The following is a 24,312-nucleotide window of genomic DNA, read 5'->3' as shown; positions in this document are numbered from 1 at the left end:
CATTCATAATTCTTTTTTCTTTTTTTAATAAACGGCATCCTTACTTCAAAATCATATTTAACCTAAAAGTTAATCATATCAATAAACTTATAGCTATAAATGTTAATATAAAAGATTTAGACTATGAATGAAAACAAAAGCTCAACCAATAAACTTTATAGCTATCACATTATTACATTTTGTTCTATGTAAATAACTTCCAACTTCATTCTTTATAGTCTAAGTCGGTTTTAACATAAAACTTTGTATTCATGTCTTTAAATATTGATTCTTTTATTCTCGTTCACACAAATGGTATCAATTTTTAGGTTCGCACAACGATATCAGTAATAAAAGAGGACAATTGTATTATAAAAGAAAGTTCAAGAGACATAAAATAAAGTTTTTTAATTCTATGGTATTAAATAATCAAATTACTTTAATCAGTCTCATGAATTTAACATTTTCTTTTAATTTCTAATCTAAATTTAATATTTTAAATATTTTATATTGATAAGCTAGTTTTAAAATATTTTACATAAATAAATTTCCTCTTAAATACTCTATTACAACACATGTATCATTTGATGAATGAATTTTAAGATTTATATTACATGAAATAAATTTAATTAAAATGTACTACAATCTAATAGTATACGACCATGTATAAATAATTAACTACTGTATTAAATATAGAATAGTATTTCTCTTTTATTATATTAAATAATAATTTTTTATACTAAAATAACTCAATAATATTAAACGTCAGAAGCATCATTCCCTTCACCACCACCGTCTGGATTCGATTTGGAGGGAGCTTCTTCTTGGATCTACCCTCTCCATTTCTCTAATCGTCTCAATTATCTGCCTCTTCTTCTTCTACAACTCCTAAGTCCTCTCTCTGTAAGATTCTTCTCTTTTGGACTGTGATTGATTCATTTTTGCTTCTCGCTTGCTCTAGATCTGATTACCTTTTGTTCAAGTTCTGGATTGAAATCCTTGCCATCTTGTTACGTGTTATGGTAGCAGATCTGTTGCAAGCAAAACAGTTTCTCATTTTCAATTACAAAATCAAGCAGGTTTTTCTCAATTAGGGAGATCTTAGCTTTCGCATTTCCTGTCTTATGATGCTCCATGAAGAAATCGAATAATTTCATTTCAAAACTTTCTTTCGTATTTGTGTTTAACAGATTGTTCATCTGACCTCGAACCGAATTATGTTATTCTATTTGCTTGATAGATTTAGCGAAATAAATTAACACTTGACACCACCTCTTTATTTTTCAAAAATTTATGGGATATCACTTGCGTGTAGCGTTTTTTTTTTTTTCGTATTTCTGTCTGAATTTGGAAAATTAAGGTTAATAGTTCTCGTGTACATTGATTCTTAAAATATGAGATTTGACTGCGACTATCTGATTTTGTTGACATGTGCCTTCCCATGAATATCTGCATCCAGTTGAAGCAAAATGGGGTTGTCTTTCACCAAGCTTTTTAGCCGGCTCTTTGCGAAGAAAGAGATGCGTATTCTCATGGTAGGTCTCGACGCTGCTGGTAAGACAACCATATTGTACAAGCTCAAGCTGGGAGAGATTGTGACAACCATTCCCACAATTGGTATTCTCCTGAATTTGTCTTTTACATGCTTCAATTTTTGCTTATGTTGCGATTCTCCTAAGTTTTAGAAGTTCTGGTGCTTTTATGATCTGATTCAACTTACCATCCAACTTCTCTTGTGTACATCTTTTGTTTGTTGAAAAAGGAATGCCAATTGATGCTGATGTTTGTTGTTATACAGGATTTAATGTGGAGACCGTGGAGTATAAAAATATTAGCTTTACTGTATGGGATGTGGGTGGCCAAGACAAGGTCCGTTGCCTGCATATCTGTATTAAGATCTGTTAAGGTTTTGGAGGAATCGTTTATTATTATTTCCTATTCCTTTTCTTTGTTGATAAAGCACTCTGAACCTAAGACAACAGATGTGAACATGTGGCAGTAACTGCTTTCTTTGTTAAACATACTTTTTGACTATCAACGTAAACTACATAAATCTCGTTACAAGGTTTATTTGAACCATATTAGGGAAAATTATAGCGTTGTGCTGTGACTTACCTCTTAAAAATAATTAAATAGAATTCATATAAGCAGTGATGGAGCATTTCAGAAAATCACCCAAAAGTTTGATGTGGACAGGAGCTTAATGAAGGCTTCTATGTAGTTGTGGTTAAAAAGCTTCGAGCTTTGATTGCGATATAAGATTTATAACCAATACAAGAAAGATAAAAAATTTGGGGCGCAACTGCCACCCCTCTCCCTAAAGATGCTCCACCACTGCAAATGAACATATACAAGGCTTTATGTTTCCTTATTTGTAGACATATGCTATCTTTCACTATTTATTCTAGATTTTGCTGCTTCAAATTTATAGGTTTTGATGAAAATATGCTTATTGATGGTCCTGTGCCTAGCGGAGTTTCTCTCATTAACACACAACACAAGTATAAACTACGTATTGAGCCATCGATGTTTTCAAGTTTTTCCTGAACATATTGTGACTTATAGTTTAGATGTCAAAACACACACACATATATGTATATATATGTTCATTGAAGAGTTGCATTTACCTATGGACTGTCTGTGTCGAGTTATCTTCCCAGTATTTTTCAATGCATTTTTGTTAAGAACGTTCTTCATTGTCCATTTTTCTTACTTTGGAAGTATTTACCAAATATATTCTAATATGTGCTTTAGATTGACTAAAATTTTTGTACTCTGCGTGTGGTAGCAAAATTTTTACCGACTTCCTGTTTACTTTTGAAATTTTTTTTGATGGTTTCTATGGTTTTTGTACCGTTATTAGAGTACATACAATACAAGGTCTATTAGGTTAGCTTCTAAAGTTTTCTTGCATGTTAACATTAATGGTCTTTTGTACGGTGCTCTCACAGATTCGTCCTTTATGGAGACACTACTTCCAAAACACTCAGGGACTTATCTTTGTTGTGGATAGCAATGATCGTGACCGTGTTGTTGAAGCTAGAGATGAGCTCCACCGGATGCTGAATGAGGTAAATGGATTAAAATAAGAGCAAGATGTGTGTAAATTAATATGGACGACATCACCGTGATTGAAATGTCTTACATGTTCAGTTGTTTTAAATAATTTTGGATTTTAATTTTGATACTTCTCTTATTCTGTCAACTACATACATGACATTAGTTATGAGGTAAATGGATTAAACTAAGAGCAAGATGAGTGTAAATTAATGTGCACGGCATCACCGTGATTGAAATGTCTTGCATGTTCAGTTGTTTTAAATAATATTGGATTTTAATTTTGAAACTTCTCTTATTCTGTCAACTACATACATGGCATTGGTTATTCTCTTTTTATTGATAATCTTCTGGTTGTAGCCTTTCTCGATTGGTCGAGTGTTGATAGTGAAACTGCTGCATTTAAGATTTACATTGTGGGTAGAAAATTTAGTTGTCTACTTGGTTAATTGATAGGATGAGTTGAGAGATGCAGTTCTCCTTGTATTTGCCAACAAACAAGATCTTCCAAATGCTATGAATGCTGCAGAAATCACAGACAAGCTTGGTCTTCATTCTCTTCGTCAACGCCACTGGTATTCAAATGCATCTCTGTTATGTCTGCCGCCTACTGCCATCTTTATCGATTACTTATGATAATTGAATTTTGGTGTTGGGTGTTTTGTTTTTCTTGTTCATCACAGGTATATCCAGAGCACATGTGCCACCTCTGGGGAAGGGCTCTATGAAGGTCTGGACTGGCTCTCCAACAATATAGCTAACAAGGTACGCTTAGATTCTTCATCTCTTGCGTTCGATGCTTGACCTGTATAACTGTAGTTGATTTCTGTTTACTTTTCTGGATCAGGCTTAGGGACATTTTTGGGGAACGCTGCTATCTTGCTCGGCTTTACGAATTATATTTTGAAGTTGATCGGTTGATGTTCTCTTAAAGCATTAAAGTCTTTTTCAACTCCTTATTATGTTCTTTTTGTCTTTATTTAGGTTTTTGATACTATATTATCATAGCAATCGTATTTGTTCCTGTAGAATTTCTAAACAATTAATAATATTAATGAATTACAAACTATACATGCAGTGGTCATGCTTTTCTTAGAATTCTGCATAATCTCATCCATTTCATTTTAAGCCTCGACTACTTGTTGTTCCGATGTACAATGAACAAGTTATACTTGGTATATGATTTTCATTATGCGGAAACGTTGGTACTTTTCAATAGTGGTACTGTTTTTCTTTTTTACAAAAGTAATTAAATTACTTGAGTCATGAGCCTAGGGTTATTAGTCAATTTTGCTCACTACATTTTTGAACCGATTGGATTGGAAAAAATTTAGGATTTTAAATGTGAATCAAATTAAACCTAATTCACTTAACTAGGAGGTTAAATAGATTCGGGTTGATTGACTCAGTTAACGGTTAAACAATAATTTTTTACCAATTTTTTTATTATAATTAATTATTATTTCTTATTTTTAATTATGTAGATTAATAATTTGATATTTTTAAATATTAGAATATTATACAATAATATTTGAATAGTTTGAATATTTAGTTTATATTTATTTATTTGTTAAGTGATTGATACAATAATTTTTAAATAATTTGAATATTTAATTTATTTATTTATTAAGTGATTGGTAATTTAATATTTGATTATTGTCGTTTTTATAATAATGTTTAATAAAATAAATAAATACTTTGATTATATTATTATAAAATAATGAATTAAATCAATTTATTTTAACTGTATTATAATAAATATATGAAATAAATTAAAACGTAAAATATTTTTTAGTAAGTTAATTTACTAATTTATTAATATTTCATGAGTGGAACTGAGTTATAGAACTTGGTGCGGTTGCAATGCATAGCAAAGTCTATATTACGTAGAAATTGGGAACCCCATATGTCTTTCACAGACATCAGAAGATTCAATTGAAGACATGGGGAACGGATATACGATTTTAGTGTATTTTAATTCGTACGATAAATAAAGCGTTTCCTTCTTTGTTATCTTTTGAAAACAAGGAATGTGGAGAATTACATATTCTTTTGGTAGCTTATTTTTCGTGGAAGTGGAATTCTCTGATATCTGGATTTACAGTCAAAGACTCCAACTTAATGAAAAGAACAGGAAATTAATGGCAACGAGAATTTAACGACGTTATTTTCTTTATTCTCATATATCGGGCACAAATTTGCAAATACTAAGGCCACATGAGACATATATATATTACCTCACATGTTATGCTTACTATATAACAACAACTCATCATATATGCCAGAAGGCACTGAAGAAGAAATTTTGTTCTGAAATTTATCTACTGCCTCAGTACTCGATTAGAGCTGAAGATGAAGTTTTCCTCACCAGCAACGGTGGAATTTAATCGTCCTGCTGCCCAACCATTATTAGTTGCCCCTGTTACACGGCTTCCCTCAATTTGCTTTCCAAATTCAGGAAGCCCAGCTGCTTTTCTTTCTTTTCTTTTCCTTCTATCTTCATCTCGTTCCTTCCGCAGCCAACTTTCTACTGTTCTCTGCATATTCAACACCAATTACTTTTGCATATACTCAAGATGCACAGCACGTTATTTCTGCGTTACAATCTAACATTACCACACATAACAATAATATGTTATGAGTTATCCATGTTTGGGGTCTTCACAAGTTTTACAATGGCCTAATTGCTATTTGCTTTGGCATAGGCTCACACTACGTCCAACAAATAAATAATCGATCAATAACTCATTCAAGTCTTAAGATTATGTACAAAACACTAACCATTAGTGACAATTTGCTAATTTCTTTGACTTTCTCCATAGGCATTGCTAGTTGCAGCTTTCCATGGGCTACATACACCTGATAAAAAGAACATTAAGAATGGTGTAGGATTAGATTATGCTAAAACTGACACAAAAAGAGTTCAGAAATAGCCCAGACGTACAATATGTGTAGGCCAATCCTCAAGACCGTCAAATATATGTGTTGCATAGATAATGGTGGCACCCCTCTCTTCACATTCCTTTCTTAGAAATCTAAGAAGGTCAGCTCTTGCTAGAACATCAAGGTCAACAGTTATCTCATCAAGAAGAAGAACCTATATAAACAAGGAACAAGCTTGTACATTTGTGTAATGAGGCTAAACTGACTTTTTGATAGATCAAGCAAAAGATGAACATACCTTGAACGGTTTGAGAAGACCCATACAAATCTGTACTCTTCTTCTTTGACCATCAGATACTTTATGCAATCTCCAGGAAAGATCAATGTCCAATACCTACCCAGTTGAACAGTAAAACTATATATAAACAAAAAACATGAACATGAAGAGAAAGTAACAACTTGGTTTTAGAACATATTCCGATAAATATCTGCATAAACACTTAAAAGAAGAGAAAAATGAAAGAATTTCTACAGGTTAACTAAGTATAAGCTAATCTTAGTTTATGAATAAACAGAACCTAGTCAAGTACCAAGCTCAGTGTTCATGGAATCAAATAATGATATTAAATTGATGGATATAGAATCAGGTACCATACAAAACGCATTTAGGTTTTTATGTTTTCCATCACAATGAGTTACTTACATTTTATCAACATGAAATACATAAGTTAATATTAACCACACAGAGAAATGAACAAATAGTTAAAACATAATCAATAAATAAAGCAATGGAAAAAAGAGGAAATAATAGGAAAAGATTCATCCAACCTTGATGAGCTCCGCTCTTCTTTGAGGATCAATCCCAGCCACACCAAATATCATTTTTTCAGCAGAAACGTCCATCTGTATTGGCACATCAAAACCCGCAAAAGCAACATCTCGCCTCCACTGATGGAATCAATTTCAAACAATTAAAAAAGTTCCATACATACAAGAAATAAAATAAAAACGCAGATCGCAGTATTAATTCCCGACAGTCCTAAAGTGTAACTGGGGAGTTAAGCATTTAACTAGTTTGTAATAACCAAAATGAACACTAGTTATTAGTTACATGAACAGAAGCAGTAGAGTTGAAGGTAAAAGTAAAATGAAAACAGGAACGAACCTCGCCACCGAGATAACAGAGATCACCAGAAGACACCAAAGTGGTGTCGTGAAAAGCTGATCTTCCAAGCACGCGAACCATGTCAGGTTCCACCAAGTGCTTCCCTCCTAGTATCTTCAGGATCGTGGTTTTCCCTATAAGTCGCAAAACCAATAAACTTACAATTGAATACAAAAAAAGGCCAATTGCATATCCCCAAGATTCAAAGAGAGAGAGAGAGAGAGAGAGAGAGAGAGAGTACCGGCGCCGTTGGAACCGACGAGAAGGGAGCGGTCGCCGGAACCGAGAGTGAGAGAAAAGTTTTGAATGAGCGGCAAGGAACCGGGCGGCGGGTGGCCGTCGATGCCGGGGTATGTAAATTTGAGATCTTTAATGACAATTGTTGCAGCTTTTGAATCTGAATGGGTCCCATTACCGGCCATTTTGATTTCAACGTTTAACAGCGAAACGTATCTGAGTGTCTCTGCTTCTGCTTATGCTTGTGAGCTTTTGATTGGCGAATAAATTGATTCATGAAGTGGTGTTTGGTGGCTTTGAGGGAAAGGAAAAGGGGTTGCGTGGCTTCTTCTCAGACACTCGCGTTCGTCTCCGCCACCAACCCAAACGACCATCAAAAATGGAAAACTCGAATATTTAATGAAAACGGTGGATCTACTTCACTTCTTTTTACTAACTTTTCTCAAACACTGTAAGGATTAATTTTTTAAAATTAATTTAACAGTCATATTAATCAAAATTCTAAAAAATATTATTTGAGGAATTATGTTTTCATCATTTTATACATTTTCTGACACCACAGAGCCATTCCTTAAGAAAAAGATTGTTCCTTTGAAAGAAAATAAAGAGTTATATCTTATATATTCTATGATAATTGTATAGTTATAGAGCACTCCCACTTCAAAATAAATTTATAGTTACACACAATTACATCTTATTGATATGTTTATAGAATAATTTTACAATCAAGTTGCGATGTTTAAAAACTAATATAATATTAGATCATTTTTTTCAAAGAATGGTTCACCTTATGCAATAAAATTTAAGGATCAATGTCGTGTATACGAAGAAATGCATTTGCATCATATAATGTAAAATCCTGTCATACCAATCTGGTTACAATGGCAGAGTTGAAAAAAATAAAAATATATGAAAGAGGACACAAAAAAAAGGGTCCTCTCAACTACAAATCCATAAAACTTAATGATCTACGAGTCTTATATATAGTACATGAACTTGGTGAGACTTCCAAAGACAAGAAAAAGCACTTTAAGCAGCAGATGGAGCTGGAACGTAATTGAGTTCGCCACCCTCCAAAAGCGCTTCAGTGAGTGAATAGTTATAATCCAAAGTCTCATCCTCGTATATATCCCACCATTTCTTCACTAACATCTTTATATCTTCTCTCTGCATATTCTCCTCTTTCCCACTGTACCTCCAAGGCTTTGATCCCTGTCACACCAATGCAACCAAATTAAATAAACATTATATCACTATTCTACATTCCACTTTCATTTCATTCAGAATTCAATCCTCACCGCAGCACAGTAGTGAACCACTTTAACTTTTTCAAGCTCAACATTCTCAGGGTGACGCCATAACATGGCCAGCACAAGATTGTACACGTTAGGAATTGGCCTATACTTATCCTTGAAGTACATGTTCAGAAAATCCTGCAACACAATAAACAAAATCATAACTATATTATTTCTGTCATCTCTTAGTTTCATACTAACATGTTTGTTGTATCAGCAATTAGTACCTGTTCAGCAAAGGAAGTGGGCTTGGTAACTTGNACTGTTTGAAGAAGGTCCTTGTAGGTAGCCAGATTGGGCTGGTAAACAAACATCCCAGCATTGAAATAGAGAGGAGGCTTCGGCCCAAGTTTAGTGGGCCACTGAACCTTGTCGGGGCACTGCTGGCAGTACCCGATCCCATACTGCGGAGTGTGGGCCCAGGTGGCCTCACAGAAACAGTCCATCACCGCATAGAAGTAGTTATCAGGAAAGTCGAACAANTGGTCGATGTTGTCAAACACTTGAATATCACCGTCTAGGTAAATCATCTTAGAGTATTCCACGAACTGAAACATTTTGCAGAAAAAAAACAACACATTAATACTCTAAGAAAATGGAAAAAGAATAAACGTTAAAACATGAACTATAGTTATGTGTTTACCTCCCAAATTCTTAGCTTGGAGTAGTTGATGACATAATATGCCATGGCAAACTGGGTTTGGTTTTTTGGAGGGTACACGGGCTCAATCTCTCTAACAATGCAGCCTTGGTTGATGAGAATGTTGCGGTGCTCTTCGGGAACGTCCGGTAGCACTGCTACCACCAGAGGGTACATGCTCTTCACCTTCCTCAGACCTTTCGCCAACCCAACCACACCTTTTACATAGTCACCATTTCCGGCAAGAAAGGTCACGTAGGCACAGTCAGCACCTTTGGCGGTTTTAGCTTCCGCTTTGGTGAGGTTGGCTTCCATGGTGGTCATGACAGGGGCCATTATCTCTCAGTGAGTAGTTTTACTTGCTTGAAGGGTTTTTTAGACAGACACTGGAAAGTCGCTAGGAAGATCTTGGTTTGTTGTTGTGTTGGTCGGGAGTTGCGCAATTCTTTATATAGATCTTCCAAGGGTACTATCGTCATTAACTAACCATTAATCCAACAGTTAAGAGATCGTTCTGGAATTGCACGGTGAAAGATGTATCACGGATATCTTTCGTTGATTAATTAATTTATTATTCCACTGATCAGCGCGTTATAGATATGGTCTTTTCTCGAATTAATCAATTAAAGAAATTATAAATTAATATACATTATCAGTTTTATGTACTTATGAGCATTCTAGCATTAGCATTATTTCAAGATGAATGTAATTGTGATAAATATTTGATAACGACCTATAATATAGAACATTGCGTGTTTTATTAGCTGATCAATAGAATCCTGACATTAATGTAGCCAACAATTTACAAGTTGACTCTTATGTCATTACAAGCAAATCATAGTTGATTTTTTGTACAATATAGTATCTGAGTGGAAATTAATAAAACGACCTGAATCAAAAATTGTTATAATTTAGGAACATGAGTGAGAATCTTGGATTTCTAGTAGAGGAAACACACCGTTATGATTTTTTAACATGTGAGACAGAATTGTTATTTTCTGAGGAAAATATGGAGTAATAGCGTTGAAATGGACACATGCAAGATGGGAAAATTTGAAAAGAAAAAACCGACATCCAAAAAATTAGGAAAAGTTAAACTGAGAAGACATGTTGATAGAAAGATATATAGCCATGTATAAAGGAGATAGAATATCCGTTAAGAGCTTAACTGCCACCGCCCCCAAACAGTGGATACCATTCACCGACTGCCACACGGACTATTATAAGGACACGTGGCATTGAACGAGGTATTGTTGGGAATTGTGTATAATTTTGTGGGATCCATGAAATCCTTTGCGTGTGAAGAAGGTGGTGGTGTAAGGTGGAGAGAGAGCCAGATATGGTAGTTGGTTTAACTTCCTATCACAATCGTTTTCTGGTTTTGTCAGTTGGTGGACCAAATCTAATTACTTTTATTTATTAATTAATAGAATATAGTAAGGTTACTAAAAGAAATTTAAAAAACACGACACTAGTCCATGTAATAATAAGATGAAGAATAGTCAAAGAGTAAACGTAATTTTATATTTTTAGGATAATGCTTTGATCTTCTTTTCAAACGCCGACCATCTTAACTTAGGATAGAAGGTTTGACAAGAAGAAACTCAACACCTAGGAAACATCCTCCATAAGAATATTCTCTGAAATTCTAGATTCTTTTTCTTTCTTTTCTTTGGGTCTTTTGTTTATTTTAAGAAGAGTTTTGATTGATAGCGTACAATAAGAATATTTGTATTGCTTTTTTATCATTGTAAAAAAGATGCTACTGAAATTCTAACACCAAATTTTCACTTCCATCATGCACATGATTTTAACTGTTTTAAGTGAAGTGCTCTTAGGAACTTTAAATCTATGCACAATGATGTTTAGGATGTATATTTAATATTTTATAATACTTCAAAACGTATTGGTCTGAATATATATATATATATATATATATATATATATATATATATATATATATATATATATATATATATATATAAAACAAAGAAATTATTATTATTTATCAAAATAGTGTCCTTCATATTATGCACCCTGAAGTTTTTATGTGTTTTTTTCCTTTTCTGATCTTTCTTTTACATGTATTGAATTTTAAAATTTAATTTAGAAAATTTACTAAATTTTAAAATTTAATTTATAAAATCATTGAATTTTGAAATCCCATTTAACAACTCAAAATTTGGAAGTATGATTTAGGAATTTTAAAATTTGGTTCAGGATTTCGAAACGTGATATTTATTGTTTTAAAATTTTGATATTGGATTTAAATTTTGATATTCAGTATTTATTTCTCTCAAATTTTACAATCCAATCAACACTCTTACAGATTTCAAAAATTAGTAATAATAAATGATATATTAAGGTGTTTTAATTCACAGATGATTTATTATTAATATTAATGATATGATAACTAATAGTATAATAATATTAATGATATAATTTCTCATTAATGATTGTAGTAATAATATATCAATTTTTACTATTTTTATTTATTATAACCAAATTTATTAGCAAAAACAAATTGTATTATTTAAATAAATAATTTGATTTGTGATATAATGTTATATTTTCTTATTAATATTAATTTATCTACTTTCAAATTAATAATAAATATCAATAGCACAATTTAATAGAACAGTAATTAAAATTAAATACTATTATCTATTATTATATTTATCTAGTAATATCTAATTTGATCATTCCGAAAGTGAAATATAATTTCAAAATCCGGTGCGTATCAATTAGTATTTCAATTTTATTAAAAAAATTATCCATTATGTTCCACTTAAAAAATAATCAAATTAGTATGATTTATAATCGATGATTTATTGAGGAAGAAAGGAACAAGAAGAAAACCAGTATAGGAATGGGGTAGTGATAAACAGAGAAAATTTAGAAATGCATGAATAAATCTTGAAGGTGCAGGAAGAAGCCCTTTTATTTTTATTGTACTGGGCTGGACGAATAGACGAATTTGTAACTGATGTAAAGCCTAATCCGACCCAGAGTCTTTTCGTTTTACACTTTTATTGGGCAATTGCTTCTTACACTTTATTATTTTCTTCCTGCACCCCACCATTTTATTTAATTCCCATTTTAGCCTGCAGACTTATATTTAAAATCTGTCTCAGTGAAGGAGACAGTAAAGAAGGAAGGATCAGTGTTTCATCGTTGGAGAAGGTTCTTGCTTTTTAGTATGATATGATGGTTAAATGCTTACATGAAATCGAAATCTGGAAATATAATTATTGAAAATGTCATCGGGAATGATTGTGGAGGTGAGGAAATTTATTTTAGAATGTTGAAATTAATATTCTTGGATTAATAAATCTGTAAGTAGTTTACGTATGTTTTGAAAAATAAATTCAAAATTAGGATAAGGTAAAAAGAGAGAAAAATTACGGTAAAGTAAAAAAAGGTAGAAAGGTCATTTGTGATACTTCACATGTTTGATGGCGGTAAAGAAAAATGATAGGGTGTAAGAAGCAATTACCCTTTCATTTCCTTAAAAAAGCCCAATGAACATTTATCTTTAGCCCGATTAAAATTCCTTTCCAGCACAAAACGTTTTTGTTGTACCTTTGCAGTTCGTAGAAATAAAGAAGTTCTTGCTCTCCAAAAATATAAATATTTATTTAAGTGTTTTGCAAACAAATTTTGGTCCGAAATTCGTTGGAGGGTATGAGATCTGGTATGCTATAGTTCTCAAGACTCTCTATACTTGCAAGCTTTGTTCATTCTCTCTCATCTGTACACATGGATCCCAACCAGGTTAGTCAAACACCTTTCTACATTTCTTCGCAATTCCTAGATCTGGTGTTATCCAAGTTCTTTCATTCAATTTCCGTGCGTTTCTTGAAATAAAGTTTATTTCATTTTTGTCGCCGAGATTATCTAACCAAATAACATACATGCTTAATTTCCTCTGATGATTTACAATGTCTTCGATTTTCTGCTCGATTTTTCACTTGTTGCGCTGGACACTGAAAATGGATAGGTTTTATGATTGATTCTTTCCAGATTTAATTGATTATATAAATTTTGCTGTGTGCAGCCTGTGGGTGAAAACTACGCTAATCCCAGGACTTGCTTCTTTCATGTCCTCTTCAAGGTTTGTTTATCCAACTGTGCACTTTAATATGTATTTTTATGCAAGCCATGTTCATTTCATTAAGGCATAAGTTTTTCTCTGTATCTTGCAGGCCGCAGCCTTGGCATTTTATATTCTCTCGGCCCTCTTTATCGATAACTTTGTCATCATTTTTGTGGTGACTGTCCTTCTTGCTGCCCTTGACTTTTGGGTAGTCAAGAATGTGAGTGGGCGAATTTTAGTTGGTTTGAGATGGTGGAATGAAATCAATGATCTGGGTGAGAGTGTGTGGAAATTTGAGTGTCTTGACCAAGAGGTAGGTAGTCCTTCTTCAGATTAGTGGCATTTTTTAAATGATATCTCTGTCATATACTGTTTCTGCTGAATCGGAACATAGCAAAAGAACGAGCGCTTAATTCTTTATAGATACTTGGTTGCACCTTACACGTTGATTTTGCCCCTGCAGTCATTGTCTCGGATGAACAAGAAAGATTCTTGGCTTTTCTGGTGGACCTTGTACCTTACGGTAAGTAAATATAGATTGATTCCCGTATGCAATGGCATTCCCAGTTTTCTCTCGGATTGTTACAATTACAGTCAAAATGTGGGCGTTGGCAGTTTTTGATAATGGGGGCTTTATGTAATAATATTGCTGATCAGATTCATTCACATGGTGCATGTGTTGGTTAGGATTAAATAGTATGCTAAATAGGTTAGTACCCGTCAGATGGAGAGAAACTCTAGGAATTAACATGGCATGGTGTGTTAGTGCTTGGGGTCATTGCGTCTGAAAGGTGGTTCTGATGTGATGATGGGATGGCATGACCAACTTTCAAGAAGATGCCATATGGTGCGGCAGATTTGTGGTTGTGCTATGGTGAATATCACAGTCACCGCGCCATAGAGCCAAAACAGTTATGGTGGAAAATTCCCAGGAAAAAAATGGGGCAACTCTAACCTGACATGTTAGACCCATATTCATGGATATACCCATGATCCATAAGTTCTAGTGTAACTGTGTTGCACAATCTTCAGGAAACCTGTATCTTTCTCCTCAGTTTTCATTTTCAGCACTCACTTCACATTCTCATTCTTTCCTCGTCCACCTCTGCCAGCCTAGACTCTATTTCCCACAGTTTCCTCCCTGTTTTTGTTTTTTATGCTCCCTGACCCCTTTTTTTGTCACTTCCATATCCTTACCTTCTCTAGCTAGACACTGTTTCTTTTTCTTTCCTGTTCCTTCGGTTGTCTTTTTTGTATTTATTCTGCACTCCATTTTTTTCCTAAGTATTTATTTAGGTTCCAGTGCTCTATGTCTGAAGTTTATGAATTGAGTATTTGTTTTGTGCATTGTTCTTTAACACGTTGGTTTTATGTTCGATTGTTTAGTTTTCTATTCTAGCAGTTTTTTATCGGCTGTTTTGACCTGTTTCCATAAACCATGATCTGTCATTAACAAAATTGCTTGTAATTTTGATACAATCCCCCTCCGAGAAGATAAAATCATAATGTTGATCAACATAAGAATTGATGTTTTTTATTTGTATTTTTATACAGGCTATTGCATGGATTCTTCTGGCAATATTCTCGCTCATAAGGCTTCAAGCTGATTATCTCCTTGTTGTTGGAGTTTGTCTGACCCTCAGCATTGCAAATATTGTTGGTTTTACCAAATGCAAAAAAGGTTAGTAAGTTTACTGGTAGTATTCTTAAAAGTGTATGTTTTCCACTCTCCTAATATTCAAAAATTGATTTGGAATGGAGGAATCATCTTCATATAATATAATAAGATACAAGTAATTTTTATTGTTTATGATATATACTATACATGTATCTCATCATGAAGTTATTGAAACTAAATCTTGAAGTGCCCTTTTCTCATCTCATTTCTAAAAATGTGAACTCTAATTTGCTGCACTCTCCTACTTCCTTTAAGGTTGTTGACATATTAGGATGATCACTAATAGATAATTCATGTTTAGAGTCCACCTCTTATTTGTGAACTGCCAGTGTATGATCTTTTTTTCAATTCCCTGTTGGTGAAAGGGCTTCGTTATGAATCAACATGACCTTTTTAATATCTGAATCATAATTCCCCAGGGTTGGATATGATGTTCAGTATGAAAAATGGTTTGGATGCTGATATAAACTTATGTAGGGTGCTCTTAGTCTCATTCTACATTCACAACAATTGGAATATATTACTATTGACTTTCTGTCAAGCGCACCATTAGCATTAGTAGTTTTAAAAGTGAAAGTGTTGAATCCACGTGGACTCGATGTAATACTGAGAATTATACTAAATCTGATCCTACTAGGCATAAATAAACGATCAAGCATGAAGTGAGACTAAATAGCAATAACTTAAAAAATAGTAAAAATTAAACACTACAGTGTTTTTGATATTTTTTTAAATGAGAAAGCTAGTCAGATAGAAATATATGATTGATATTCTTGGGATAGACTTCACACCTCACTCTCCTGATTCATTAAGCTCAAAAATAAAGAGTTTCCTCTTCTTCCTTGACATCAATCCTTATCATGAAAAGTTATTCTCCAATTTCTTAAAGCAAACGCTAAGTATACTCCAATCTCTTAGAGCAAATTGAATTACAAATCCTTGTCAAATTAATAAAATCAACACGCATTGTGTTCAAGGATTTGAAGATGATCAATAAGTCATTCTCTTTCCTAGACAAATGATTCATTGATTGTTTTATCTTAGGTCAAGAACTTATAAGAGTTTTCGAACCTTTTACAACTATTTTATGATTGAGTAGGCCACACTAAACAATAAGCATTAAGAGTAAACATCAATGGATAAGAGTAATATAACATTGCACATAGATATAGTCAACATATACAAGAGAGTTTGGTGATTATATCTAACCCCAATAGAAGAGGGTTTAGTTGGAGTTGAATAACATGGAAGCAATGTTTTCATGCTCTTTGCCTATAGAACTCACTAGGCTACGCTTATCTCTTGCTGGGAAAACCTGATCTTCAATATATGGTAATCTTTGGTCTATGTTTTGGAATGATTTTGTACGTAGTTTGTGAAAAGGAACGATTCCTTTGTACTAGCACCCTCTTTTTATCAGGCTGGGAGCTCTGGGTCTTGTATTTATCTATTGTATCAATATTTTCTGCATTCCATGAGGTTTAATTGATGTTATCACGGAGGCATGTTTCATTCTGAATGATTGGGATGTTTGTGAAGCATACACGCCTAAGGAGTTCTCTATAAGTCTAGTTTTACTCATCTCAAGAGTGGTTTTACGCTAGCTATGCCCTTGTGTGTGTTCCTTTCATATCAAACTTGGATGGATTTATCTTTATACTCGAAATAAATGGCTAAAAACTTGCAATGGTGAGCTTATTGGTTTTATTTCAGATGCCAAGAAGCAGATACAACAATTTGCCTCTCAGACAATTGCCTCTCGGTTCTCATCAACCCTACAGTCAGCATTCAGTGTCGTCTGATTGTGAAAGATGGAAATACAAGTTGAATTGAGATGTACATGATTATACAGCACGTGCAAAATTTTGTACTTTTTATATTAAATGGCTTGAATGAGACTTTTATGATCGAATAGCGAAACAGTTATTTTTAGGCGTAAATCATGTTTTTTCTTGTATTCTTTTTCCATTGAAGGATATTCAATATTGACTGCAAAAAAAATCTTTACGGCATATAAAATCAGGATATTGACTCATGGAAATGAATGATAATAATTATAAATGACGACGGCCACAGTTTCACTGAACAGAATATATGCAGAACTTGCATAAAATTTATGATTTAATTTTAATCATTTTTTCCTGTCTACAGGTATAAATTCTAACTGTTTTTAACCACTTCAATACAGGACAAGAAAAACAGAGTTATCTCCGATACTGTAGAATTTATTTGTTGCAGAACCTTCGATCTTAAAATCTATTTTACGAAATAGTATAAATTCCTTCTTTTTCTTCCTTTTTCGTTTAATTTTCTTCTGTTTCTTTTATGTAACACACTAATAATTATTTGGCGAAGTTCATTTCATAATTCAACTGCAGCCTTCCCAATTTCCCTCATCACAAAATTAATATATATTTTTATTTAGTGTTTAAAAGTGTGTTAATATCATTTTGTTAATCATGAATATATCAATTTATAACAAATTATTTCTTTGATCAAATTATAAAACTACCATGAATTAATTCTTAATATATCCAAAACAGAATTGATATAAAAAAAATTAATCATTCATAATTCAAAAAATTAATAAACATAAAAGTAAATTATATAGTTAAATACTTTCAACTTTTGAGATTAAATCAACATTTGACTGCGTGAAATAAATTACAGCAATGTTGTGACAGAGTTTTGTAATAATTATTTAAAAGTCAGATATAAAATTATTTGTATTTAATCTTCACTTAAGATTAAATTAAGATAATAGTTTATTGGATATCCTTGTCAGCAGGAAAGTTTGCCAGCTTCTCTCTGGTCGGAACTTGGAATCATTGCAAAGCTGACGAATTGTTTATAGTTTCACAGCAAAAGCAAACTTTTTCTTATCTTCACTACAAATTCTGCTTCCGATTTTGGGTTTATTCCAGAGAACGACAGTGATGCTGCAGTGCATATTTCTCCTCTCAGATGCCGGGTAAGATAAATCAAACTTCATAATCTTCATTTTATTTTAAATCTGCTCTACTTGCTCCAAATTCACTTAAATTTTATTGCAATTTGAATTTGATTCCATGTGAAGAGAGGTAGTGCTAGAGAAACAGCTTTCGGGGCACTGCGTCGATCGCTCCATTTGTGCCTGGTTCTGGGAACAAGCCGTTTCGTTTGGCGACTCCTTCAAGGTTTTCTTCTTCTTTCAGATTTTTGAACTTCATTGACCTTATTTATTTGCGCTATTCATTCAACTATTTTACTTTTAGCATCAACCAGTGATCACCTCTCACTCGCATTACATTTTCCAAGTTTTTCGCGATGGAATCACTTTTTTGGGGTGCACGCAAATTGAAATGCCACCCTTGATGGCCATTGAGGTATGTTTTTTGCTATTCAGAATATGAAGCCGAATGAATGCTACTCTGTTTACTTAATGATTTTGCCCTTAACTATGTCAGTTTTAGTTCCTTTGTAGGGCCGCTGATGTTCTCAATGATTATTTTGGGGCCTTAAACGAAGACATAATTAAAGACAACTTTGTCATTGTGTACGAGGTACTTGTCTTGAGTACTAATCTCTACTGACATAGCTTTATCAATTGGTCTCTGTTTATTAGATGCAAACCGACCAGTTTACTTTGCCTTATTCTTTTAGTTGTTGGATGAGATGATAGACAACGGCTTCCCCTTAACTACAGAACCTAGTATCCTGCGAGAGATTATCAATCCGCCAAATGTGGTTAACAAAGCTTTGAGTATTGTGACTGGTAGCAATTCAAATGTGAGTGATACCCTTCCGAGGGCTACTGCATCTTGTATTCCCTGGAGAATAGCAGAGCCAAAGTACTCCAACAATGAAGTATATGTTGACCTTGTTGAAGAAATGGATGCGATTATTAACAGGTCTGTTATACACATTCTTCTTTATCACTTCTTAAAATTGCACTTTGATATTGATAATATTAACGGTTTTTTTTTACTTTTTGGATATTGTGGTCTAACTCTTCGAAGTCAGAACTTGGAGGAACCTTTTTTGTAAAAAATATTGCAGATCATGTTCAGATCGCTCTTTTGTAGTTTTTATCTTTTGGAGAATTTCATTATTTCTTAGCAGTCACAGCTAAAGTTCTTTATTCATTCAGGGATGGAGGTTTGTTGAAATGTGAGATCTATGGTGAAGTTCAAGTAAATTCCCGTATCTCAGGTTTTCCTGATTTGACCCTTTCATTTACAAATCCTTCCATCCTAGATGATGTCAGGTTCCATCCGTGTGTTCGTTTTCGGCCTTGGGAGTCTCATCAAATTCTTTCTTTTGTGCCTCCTGATGGACAATTTAAGCTTATGAATTACAGGTGCAAAATCCCCTCGTGTGTTGCCTGGATCAAAATTTGAAACTAGCATGTGTGAGCTTTGTTTCTCTTGGCTGCGTTTATCAAGAACCAAAATCTTTTAGGAAAAAGTTGTAATGAATGTTAAATTACAATATTTGTATTCCCACATAGTGTTCTTTCAATAATTCAAGCACTTCACTTTTCAGGGTAAGAAAGTTGAAGAGCACCCCAATATATGTAAAGCCGCAGTTAATATCTGATGGTGGGACATGCCGTCTTAGTGTATTGGTTGGAATAAGAAATGATCCTGGAAAGACAATCGACTCGGTTACTGTTCAGTTTCAGCTCCCTCCTTTCATCTTGTCAGCTGATCTGACTTCAAATCATGGAACAGTGAACATCCTTGCTAAAAAGGTACTTCAAATTTCGCTGGCATCATGTCTCTAGTGAATAGTGAGTAGTGAGCATCAGTGTTTCATATTGACATTTAATTATCCACTGTGAAACTTGAGAGTAATTGAAATCATTAAAGACAAGCTTCGGGTCCATTTTTGCAACATCATTATAGATAGTATATTCAATTACAAATCCATTGGTGATTGCAATGATTTTTACAATAACTAGTTTAAAAGTGATGATTTCAGACTGATTGACAATGTAAATTGTTATACTATCATAACAACTCTTGTTTTCTTCTTTCTTTATATCATATCAGACATGCATATGGTCCATTGGTCGGATTCCAAAAGATAAAGCCCCTTCCATGTCTGGATTATTGGTGATTGAAACTGGTTTGGAGCGTCTTCATGTCTTCCCCTCATTTCAAGTGGGTTTTAGGATTATGGGTGTCGCCTTCTCTGGTCTGCAAATAGATAAACTGGATCTGAAGAATGCACCATACCGATTTTACAAAGGTTTTAGAGCTCTTACTCGGGCAGGTCAATTTGATGTAAGATCATAATTTATGATCTACCATAAGTCATTTGTATAGTGTGGATATGAAGTTATTGCCTGTATAACATTAGGAGGTTTCTTTTGTAAAGTAAGTACACAATGTTTTGATACAGTATATTTCGACAAACAAGGTGACTACACAAACGTGTTGTTTACAAATGATATTACTTTTCAACAAAATATTTTGATACAGTTTATTTTGACAAACATGTTGATACATGACTTTTTTTTCAATTGATTTATTATTTATTTATTAAAAAATAATACTCTGATACATAAATTTTATACATTTATTTGATAATATTTTTTAACATCTCATCTTATTATTACGCCATGGCTTGAAAGTCACTGTTTGGAATAACCCTCTCAAAGGTCTCAATACACATTCCACTAACTTTTGAAGTTTCAGTTTTTTCTTTACTGTTACGTTTGTGTTCTTATGATGATTTCTTTCCATAATACTGGTTGACTGTTATGGTTAATATAAGTTTGTGCATTTTTGTGTGTGTGTGTAATGTTAATATGGGGATCCCTAGCATAGTTTCTTCTCATATGTCATTAACCATACTTCGAGTTGCACAGAAAGTTATGAGCTGAGGTATTGGTCCTGGCATTTTGGAATGCAGCTTAGCCAAATTTATATATGTGTATTCTGTTTAACACTTTATGACATGGATTTGGCCATTTTTTTCATTAATAAGACATATTGCTTTTCTAATTTCACATACAGCATATTATTTATTATATTTATTTAGCACAATTTTTAATAGATTCGATTTATTGGAAACTACATTTTTAATATCTTTTAAAATATTTTTATAAAAATTAAATTCGAAATTCGTTTATCAGAAAAACGAGTAACTTATAGATATTTATTTTTAATTTTTATTTTTAAACCTTTTCCCCTTTTTCTGGTCTATCTTTTCTCTTGACCTAGCAGTCTTATCTTCTTTTTCTTTTTTTCCTTTTCTTCACCTTTATTAAGTTCTTCTTGTTCTTCTTTTTCCTTGTAGCACTCAATTACCGTAAATCCTAAATACTATTTCAATTTTGATTAGTGAAGCTTAGTCTTTGAATGGATTTGAAAAAACATGGAAGTTTTGAAACCCAGTGAACAATTTTTTTTTTATTATTAAAAATCATAAATTTCGAAAACCTTTTCTGAGAACAATTTTTTTATTTAATTATTGAAAATCATGAATCAGTTGGATGGGTTTGAAAAACAATAGAAGGATTGAATGATTTTTGAAATCCGGTGAAGAATTTTATTTTATTTTTAATTATTGAAAAGTTTAGATAATTCTTGAAGGTTTTAATAGTTTTAGAAATCTGGTGAACAATTTTTTTTTTAATTATTGAAAGTTGAATGAATTTTTTTTTAATTTTTATTAATTTATGATGTTTATTTATTTATATTGTTTTTAAAGATTATGGAAAAAAGAAAACTTGTTTAGTTAATAAATTATTAGACCCTACAAATTTTTTTTGTCCAATTAGGAAAATTCTATAGGTTAACTGGAATACTATATAAGAAATATATTGTTTTCTTATTTTTCTTTTTAGAATATTACACCTTTTCAGAATATTAGAATATTATAAATACTATCTTCCTTGAGAGAGAAAATATATCTTCTAATTTATTTTTAGTATATTGTTTCCTAATTTTTCTTTTTACTAAATTAAATTAAAAAATAATAATTAATTTACTATCTTTTTCAAATGCAACAAAACAAGTTTTTTTTTTCATAAACTTCAAAAACAACAATATAGATAAATAAACATCATAAATTAATAAAAATTAAAAAAAAATCATTCAATTGCTTCATGGTTTTCAATAATTAAAAAAAAAATTGTTCATCGGGTTTTCAAAATCATTGAAACCTTCAAGGGTTTTCTAAATTTCTGAATAATTAAAAATAAAATAAAATTGTTCACTGGATTTCAAAAATCATTGAATCCTTCAATGGTTTTTCAAACTCATTCAATTGATTCATGGTTTTCAATTATTAAATAAAAAAATTTGTTCATCGAAAACGAGTTTTCCAAATCAATGATTTTCAATAATTAAAAAAAATTAAAATTGTTCACCGAATTTCAAAAACCATTGAAATCTTTCGTGGTTTTCCAAACCCATTCAACAACAATGGCTAAAAATAAACTTTATTGTTTTCATGCAAATCTAATCAAAACTATAATACTACCTGGAATTTGCAGTGATAGAGTGCCACAAGAACATAAAAGAAGAAGAACTTAACAAAGAAAGAAAAAAAGAAATACAGCTGCTAGTTCAAAAGAAAAGAGAGAACAGAAAAAGTGAAAAAAAAAAAGTGGAGAAGGTTTGAAAGTAAAAAATAAAAATAAATATGTGTAAGTTAAAAACCTTCAAGGAGTTCGTTTTTCTGACAAACAAATTTCGAATTTTAATTTTTATAAAAATATTTTGAAAGATATTAAAAATTCGATTTTTCAGAAATTGAATTCTGTGAATCTCTAAACTTAATAAAAATTGTGCTATAGGTAAATATAATAAACTGTGTATATTATATGTAAAATTAAAAAAGTAATTTGTGTTATTAATGAAAAAAATCTGGATTTGACTCTCTAAAATAAGGGTTAAGTAATCTACAAAATCGACTGTTGATATTACAGCATATCCATTTTTTGTTATGAAGGCTTGTGCAATATCAATTTTAAATTCTTGTATTGGATTCCTAAGTTTACCTTCGGACATGAGTTTCAGTTTAGATATACTTTGTAGTGAGCAAATTACAGTGTTTACTAACTATAGAGCTCTCAATATATGTGTTGACTTAGCAACTTACGACTGTAGTGTGAAAAACCTGTGCAATATGGTGCTTCTGTTGGAGAACCGCCAGCAACTGTAGTCAAGAAATGCAAGTATACAATTGCAATGTTATCTGATCCTTCTGCCGCTTTATCGGTCAGTTGTTATGAATATTATTTTGACTAGTAACTTCTTTTTAGCTCTTATTTGACTTTCTAGGTTGTGTTTGATAAAGATGGTGTTCTTCATCATATTTATGGAAAAGGTTACATTGACTTGTCAACTGTTGATGCTGATACATCTTCCAAAATATCTGAGGTTGGTATACCCAGTTGATGTTAAGATAAATATGAATGGGAATGCAATATATTACATTATTTGCAGATTATTGCTGTAGAACGTTTAAATGTAAGTTTCGTTCTATTTATCCTTGTGTGTGGTTTACTTCCTTGAAGCTCCTGTTTCGGGTAGCAAGAAGCCTGCAAAAGATGACCAACTAGTTATACTTGTCGCTGGGGACAAGGTATTAATTGTTGATAAATGTTCTTTGCATGCTTCTCTGTTGTGCCTTTAACTATGCGAGGGCATTGAAATATTCAGATGCCTCTTCTCTCCATCATATGACATGTTTGCATGATTGGATGTTATCAGAGTATAAGATGAAGAAGATATATCAGCAACCCGTTAATGCCCTCAAAACCTTTTAATGAATGCCATTGATGATAAGTCTTCTCCTCGAGTATTCTGTTGATTTCCCAAAACAATAAATTGATGTATATTTAATCTATTTAAGTAATATTTAATGTTGATGTAAAGGTAATTTCTACAAATTATGAAAACATGTATTCATTATGGTTACCCAAACTAAGTTGGAAAGGAAATTTTAAAAGGCATTTATTTCAAATTATGGAAACATACACATAATGAATAAGTTGATTTCAAGGTGAAAAATTGACTACAATTACAAAGATAAGAGCGTAATCTTTACCACGACATTTCATCTGATATTAAAACTATATTTCCTTGGTAATTAAAAGAATAACCAAATAACTCTATATTCCAATAGTGATTAACAAAATAATTAAAACATCTTAAAATTACGTAATTTTTTTCTTAAGATTTATCTTCGTTACTATCAATAGTTATTAATGATTTTCCTATTCGTTGTAAACAGCTGATTATGCTACTAAAGAAAATACCTTCGACAATCCATTAAAATTAAATG

General features: G+C 32.3%; 5 protein-coding genes across 8 annotated transcripts; 3 read left to right on the top strand and 2 right to left on the bottom strand.

The window, feature by feature from the left end:
* Nucleotides 1–725: 725 nt before the first annotated feature.
* LOC106772227 (ADP-ribosylation factor) lies at nt 726–4,134 on the top strand. Of its 2 annotated transcripts, none has more exons than XM_014658476.2 (7): nt 726–882; nt 1,439–1,596; nt 1,778–1,848; nt 2,931–3,050; nt 3,493–3,611; nt 3,720–3,801; nt 3,884–4,134. In XM_014658476.2, exons 2-7 carry the CDS (start codon nt 1,449–1,451, stop codon nt 3,887–3,889), a joined length of 546 nt encoding a protein of 181 aa, XP_014513962.1. In that variant the 5' UTR covers nt 726–882; nt 1,439–1,448; the 3' UTR covers nt 3,890–4,134. The 2 variants fall into 2 exon arrangements, with proteins under 2 accessions (XP_014513962.1, XP_022640827.1); XM_022785106.1 differs by lacking the exon at nt 726–882 and adding an exon at nt 928–1,058.
* A 1,048-nt stretch (nt 4,135–5,182) lies between these two features.
* Nucleotides 5,183–7,786, bottom strand: LOC106772015 (ABC transporter I family member 20). The gene is made up of 7 exons (XM_014658120.2): nt 7,326–7,786; nt 7,085–7,218; nt 6,748–6,867; nt 6,218–6,313; nt 5,981–6,133; nt 5,818–5,895; nt 5,183–5,573 (listed from the first exon to the last, which is right to left on the bottom strand). Exons 1-7 carry the CDS (start codon nt 7,504–7,506, stop codon nt 5,358–5,360), a joined length of 978 nt encoding a protein of 325 aa, XP_014513606.1. The 5' UTR covers nt 7,507–7,786; the 3' UTR covers nt 5,183–5,357.
* A 355-nt stretch (nt 7,787–8,141) lies between these two features.
* On the bottom strand, nt 8,142–9,685 carry LOC106772016 (galactinol synthase 2). Its single transcript, XM_014658121.2, has 4 exons — nt 9,260–9,685; nt 8,844–9,164; nt 8,620–8,754; nt 8,142–8,533 (listed from the first exon to the last, which is right to left on the bottom strand). Exons 1-4 carry the CDS (start codon nt 9,590–9,592, stop codon nt 8,351–8,353), a joined length of 972 nt encoding a protein of 323 aa, XP_014513607.1. The 5' UTR covers nt 9,593–9,685; the 3' UTR covers nt 8,142–8,350.
* A 3,153-nt stretch (nt 9,686–12,838) lies between these two features.
* Nucleotides 12,839–17,065, top strand: LOC106772017 (Golgi apparatus membrane protein-like protein ECHIDNA). Its single transcript, XM_014658123.2, has 6 exons — nt 12,839–13,030; nt 13,314–13,370; nt 13,462–13,665; nt 13,816–13,875; nt 14,907–15,033; nt 16,744–17,065. Exons 1-6 carry the CDS (start codon nt 13,016–13,018, stop codon nt 16,830–16,832), a joined length of 552 nt encoding a protein of 183 aa, XP_014513609.1. The 5' UTR covers nt 12,839–13,015; the 3' UTR covers nt 16,833–17,065.
* A 737-nt stretch (nt 17,066–17,802) lies between these two features.
* On the top strand, nt 17,803–20,429 carry LOC106771216 (AP-3 complex subunit mu). 3 transcript variants are annotated; one of them, XM_014657154.2, is made up of 8 exons: nt 17,804–18,001; nt 18,107–18,206; nt 18,285–18,395; nt 18,483–18,572; nt 18,673–18,920; nt 19,160–19,369; nt 19,555–19,762; nt 20,064–20,429. In XM_014657154.2, the coding sequence occupies exons 1-8, from the start codon at nt 17,967–17,969 to the stop codon at nt 20,307–20,309; spliced, it is 1,248 nt and encodes a 415-aa protein (XP_014512640.1). In that variant the 5' UTR covers nt 17,804–17,966; the 3' UTR covers nt 20,310–20,429. The 3 variants fall into 3 exon arrangements, with proteins under 3 accessions (XP_022640825.1, XP_014512640.1, XP_022640826.1); XM_022785104.1 differs by lacking the exon at nt 19,160–19,369 and having other exon boundaries at nt 17,803–18,001; XM_022785105.1 differs by lacking the exon at nt 17,804–18,001 and having other exon boundaries at nt 18,328–18,395.
* Nucleotides 20,430–24,312: the final 3,883 nt, after the last annotated feature.

This window comes from Vigna radiata, chromosome 8 (assembly GCF_000741045.1).
Source record: "Vigna radiata var. radiata cultivar VC1973A chromosome 8, Vradiata_ver6, whole genome shotgun sequence".
Taxonomy (NCBI): Eukaryota; Viridiplantae; Streptophyta; class Magnoliopsida; order Fabales; family Fabaceae; genus Vigna; species Vigna radiata.
Note: the sequence above shows the minus strand (reverse complement) of the source record. Positions and strands in the feature narration are given on the sequence as shown.

Coding starts and splice junctions, on each gene's coding strand:
- LOC106772227 (XM_014658476.2), top strand. CDS start 1,449: ATGGGGTTGTCTTTCACCAAGCTTTTTAGCCGGCTCTTTGCGAAGAAA. Junction 3,051..3,492: donor TCCACCGGATGCTGAATGAG/GTAAATGGATTA, acceptor GTTAATTGATAG/GATGAGTTGAGAGATGCAGT. Junction 3,612..3,719: donor TCTCTTCGTCAACGCCACTG/GTATTCAAATGC, acceptor TGTTCATCACAG/GTATATCCAGAGCACATGTG.
- LOC106772015 (XM_014658120.2), bottom strand. CDS start 7,506: ATGGCCGGTAATGGGACCCATTCAGATTCAAAAGCTGCAACAATTGTC. Junction 7,219..7,325: donor CGTCGGTTCCAACGGCGCCG/GTACTCTCTCTC, acceptor TGCGACTTATAG/GGAAAACCACGATCCTGAAG. Junction 5,574..5,817: donor TTAGCAAATTGTCACTAATG/GTTAGTGTTTTG, acceptor TTGAATATGCAG/AGAACAGTAGAAAGTTGGCT.
- LOC106772017 (XM_014658123.2), top strand. Junction 13,666..13,815: donor TTGAGTGTCTTGACCAAGAG/GTAGGTAGTCCT, acceptor TTGCCCCTGCAG/TCATTGTCTCGGATGAACAA. Junction 15,034..16,743: donor TTTTACCAAATGCAAAAAAG/GTTAGTAAGTTT, acceptor GTTTTATTTCAG/ATGCCAAGAAGCAGATACAA.
- LOC106771216 (XM_014657154.2), top strand. CDS start 17,967: ATGCTGCAGTGCATATTTCTCCTCTCAGATGCCGG. Junction 18,396..18,482: donor CACCCTTGATGGCCATTGAG/GTATGTTTTTTG, acceptor TGTCAGTTTTAG/TTCCTTTGTAGGGCCGCTGA. Junction 19,763..20,063: donor TGAACATCCTTGCTAAAAAG/GTACTTCAAATT, acceptor ATATCATATCAG/ACATGCATATGGTCCATTGG.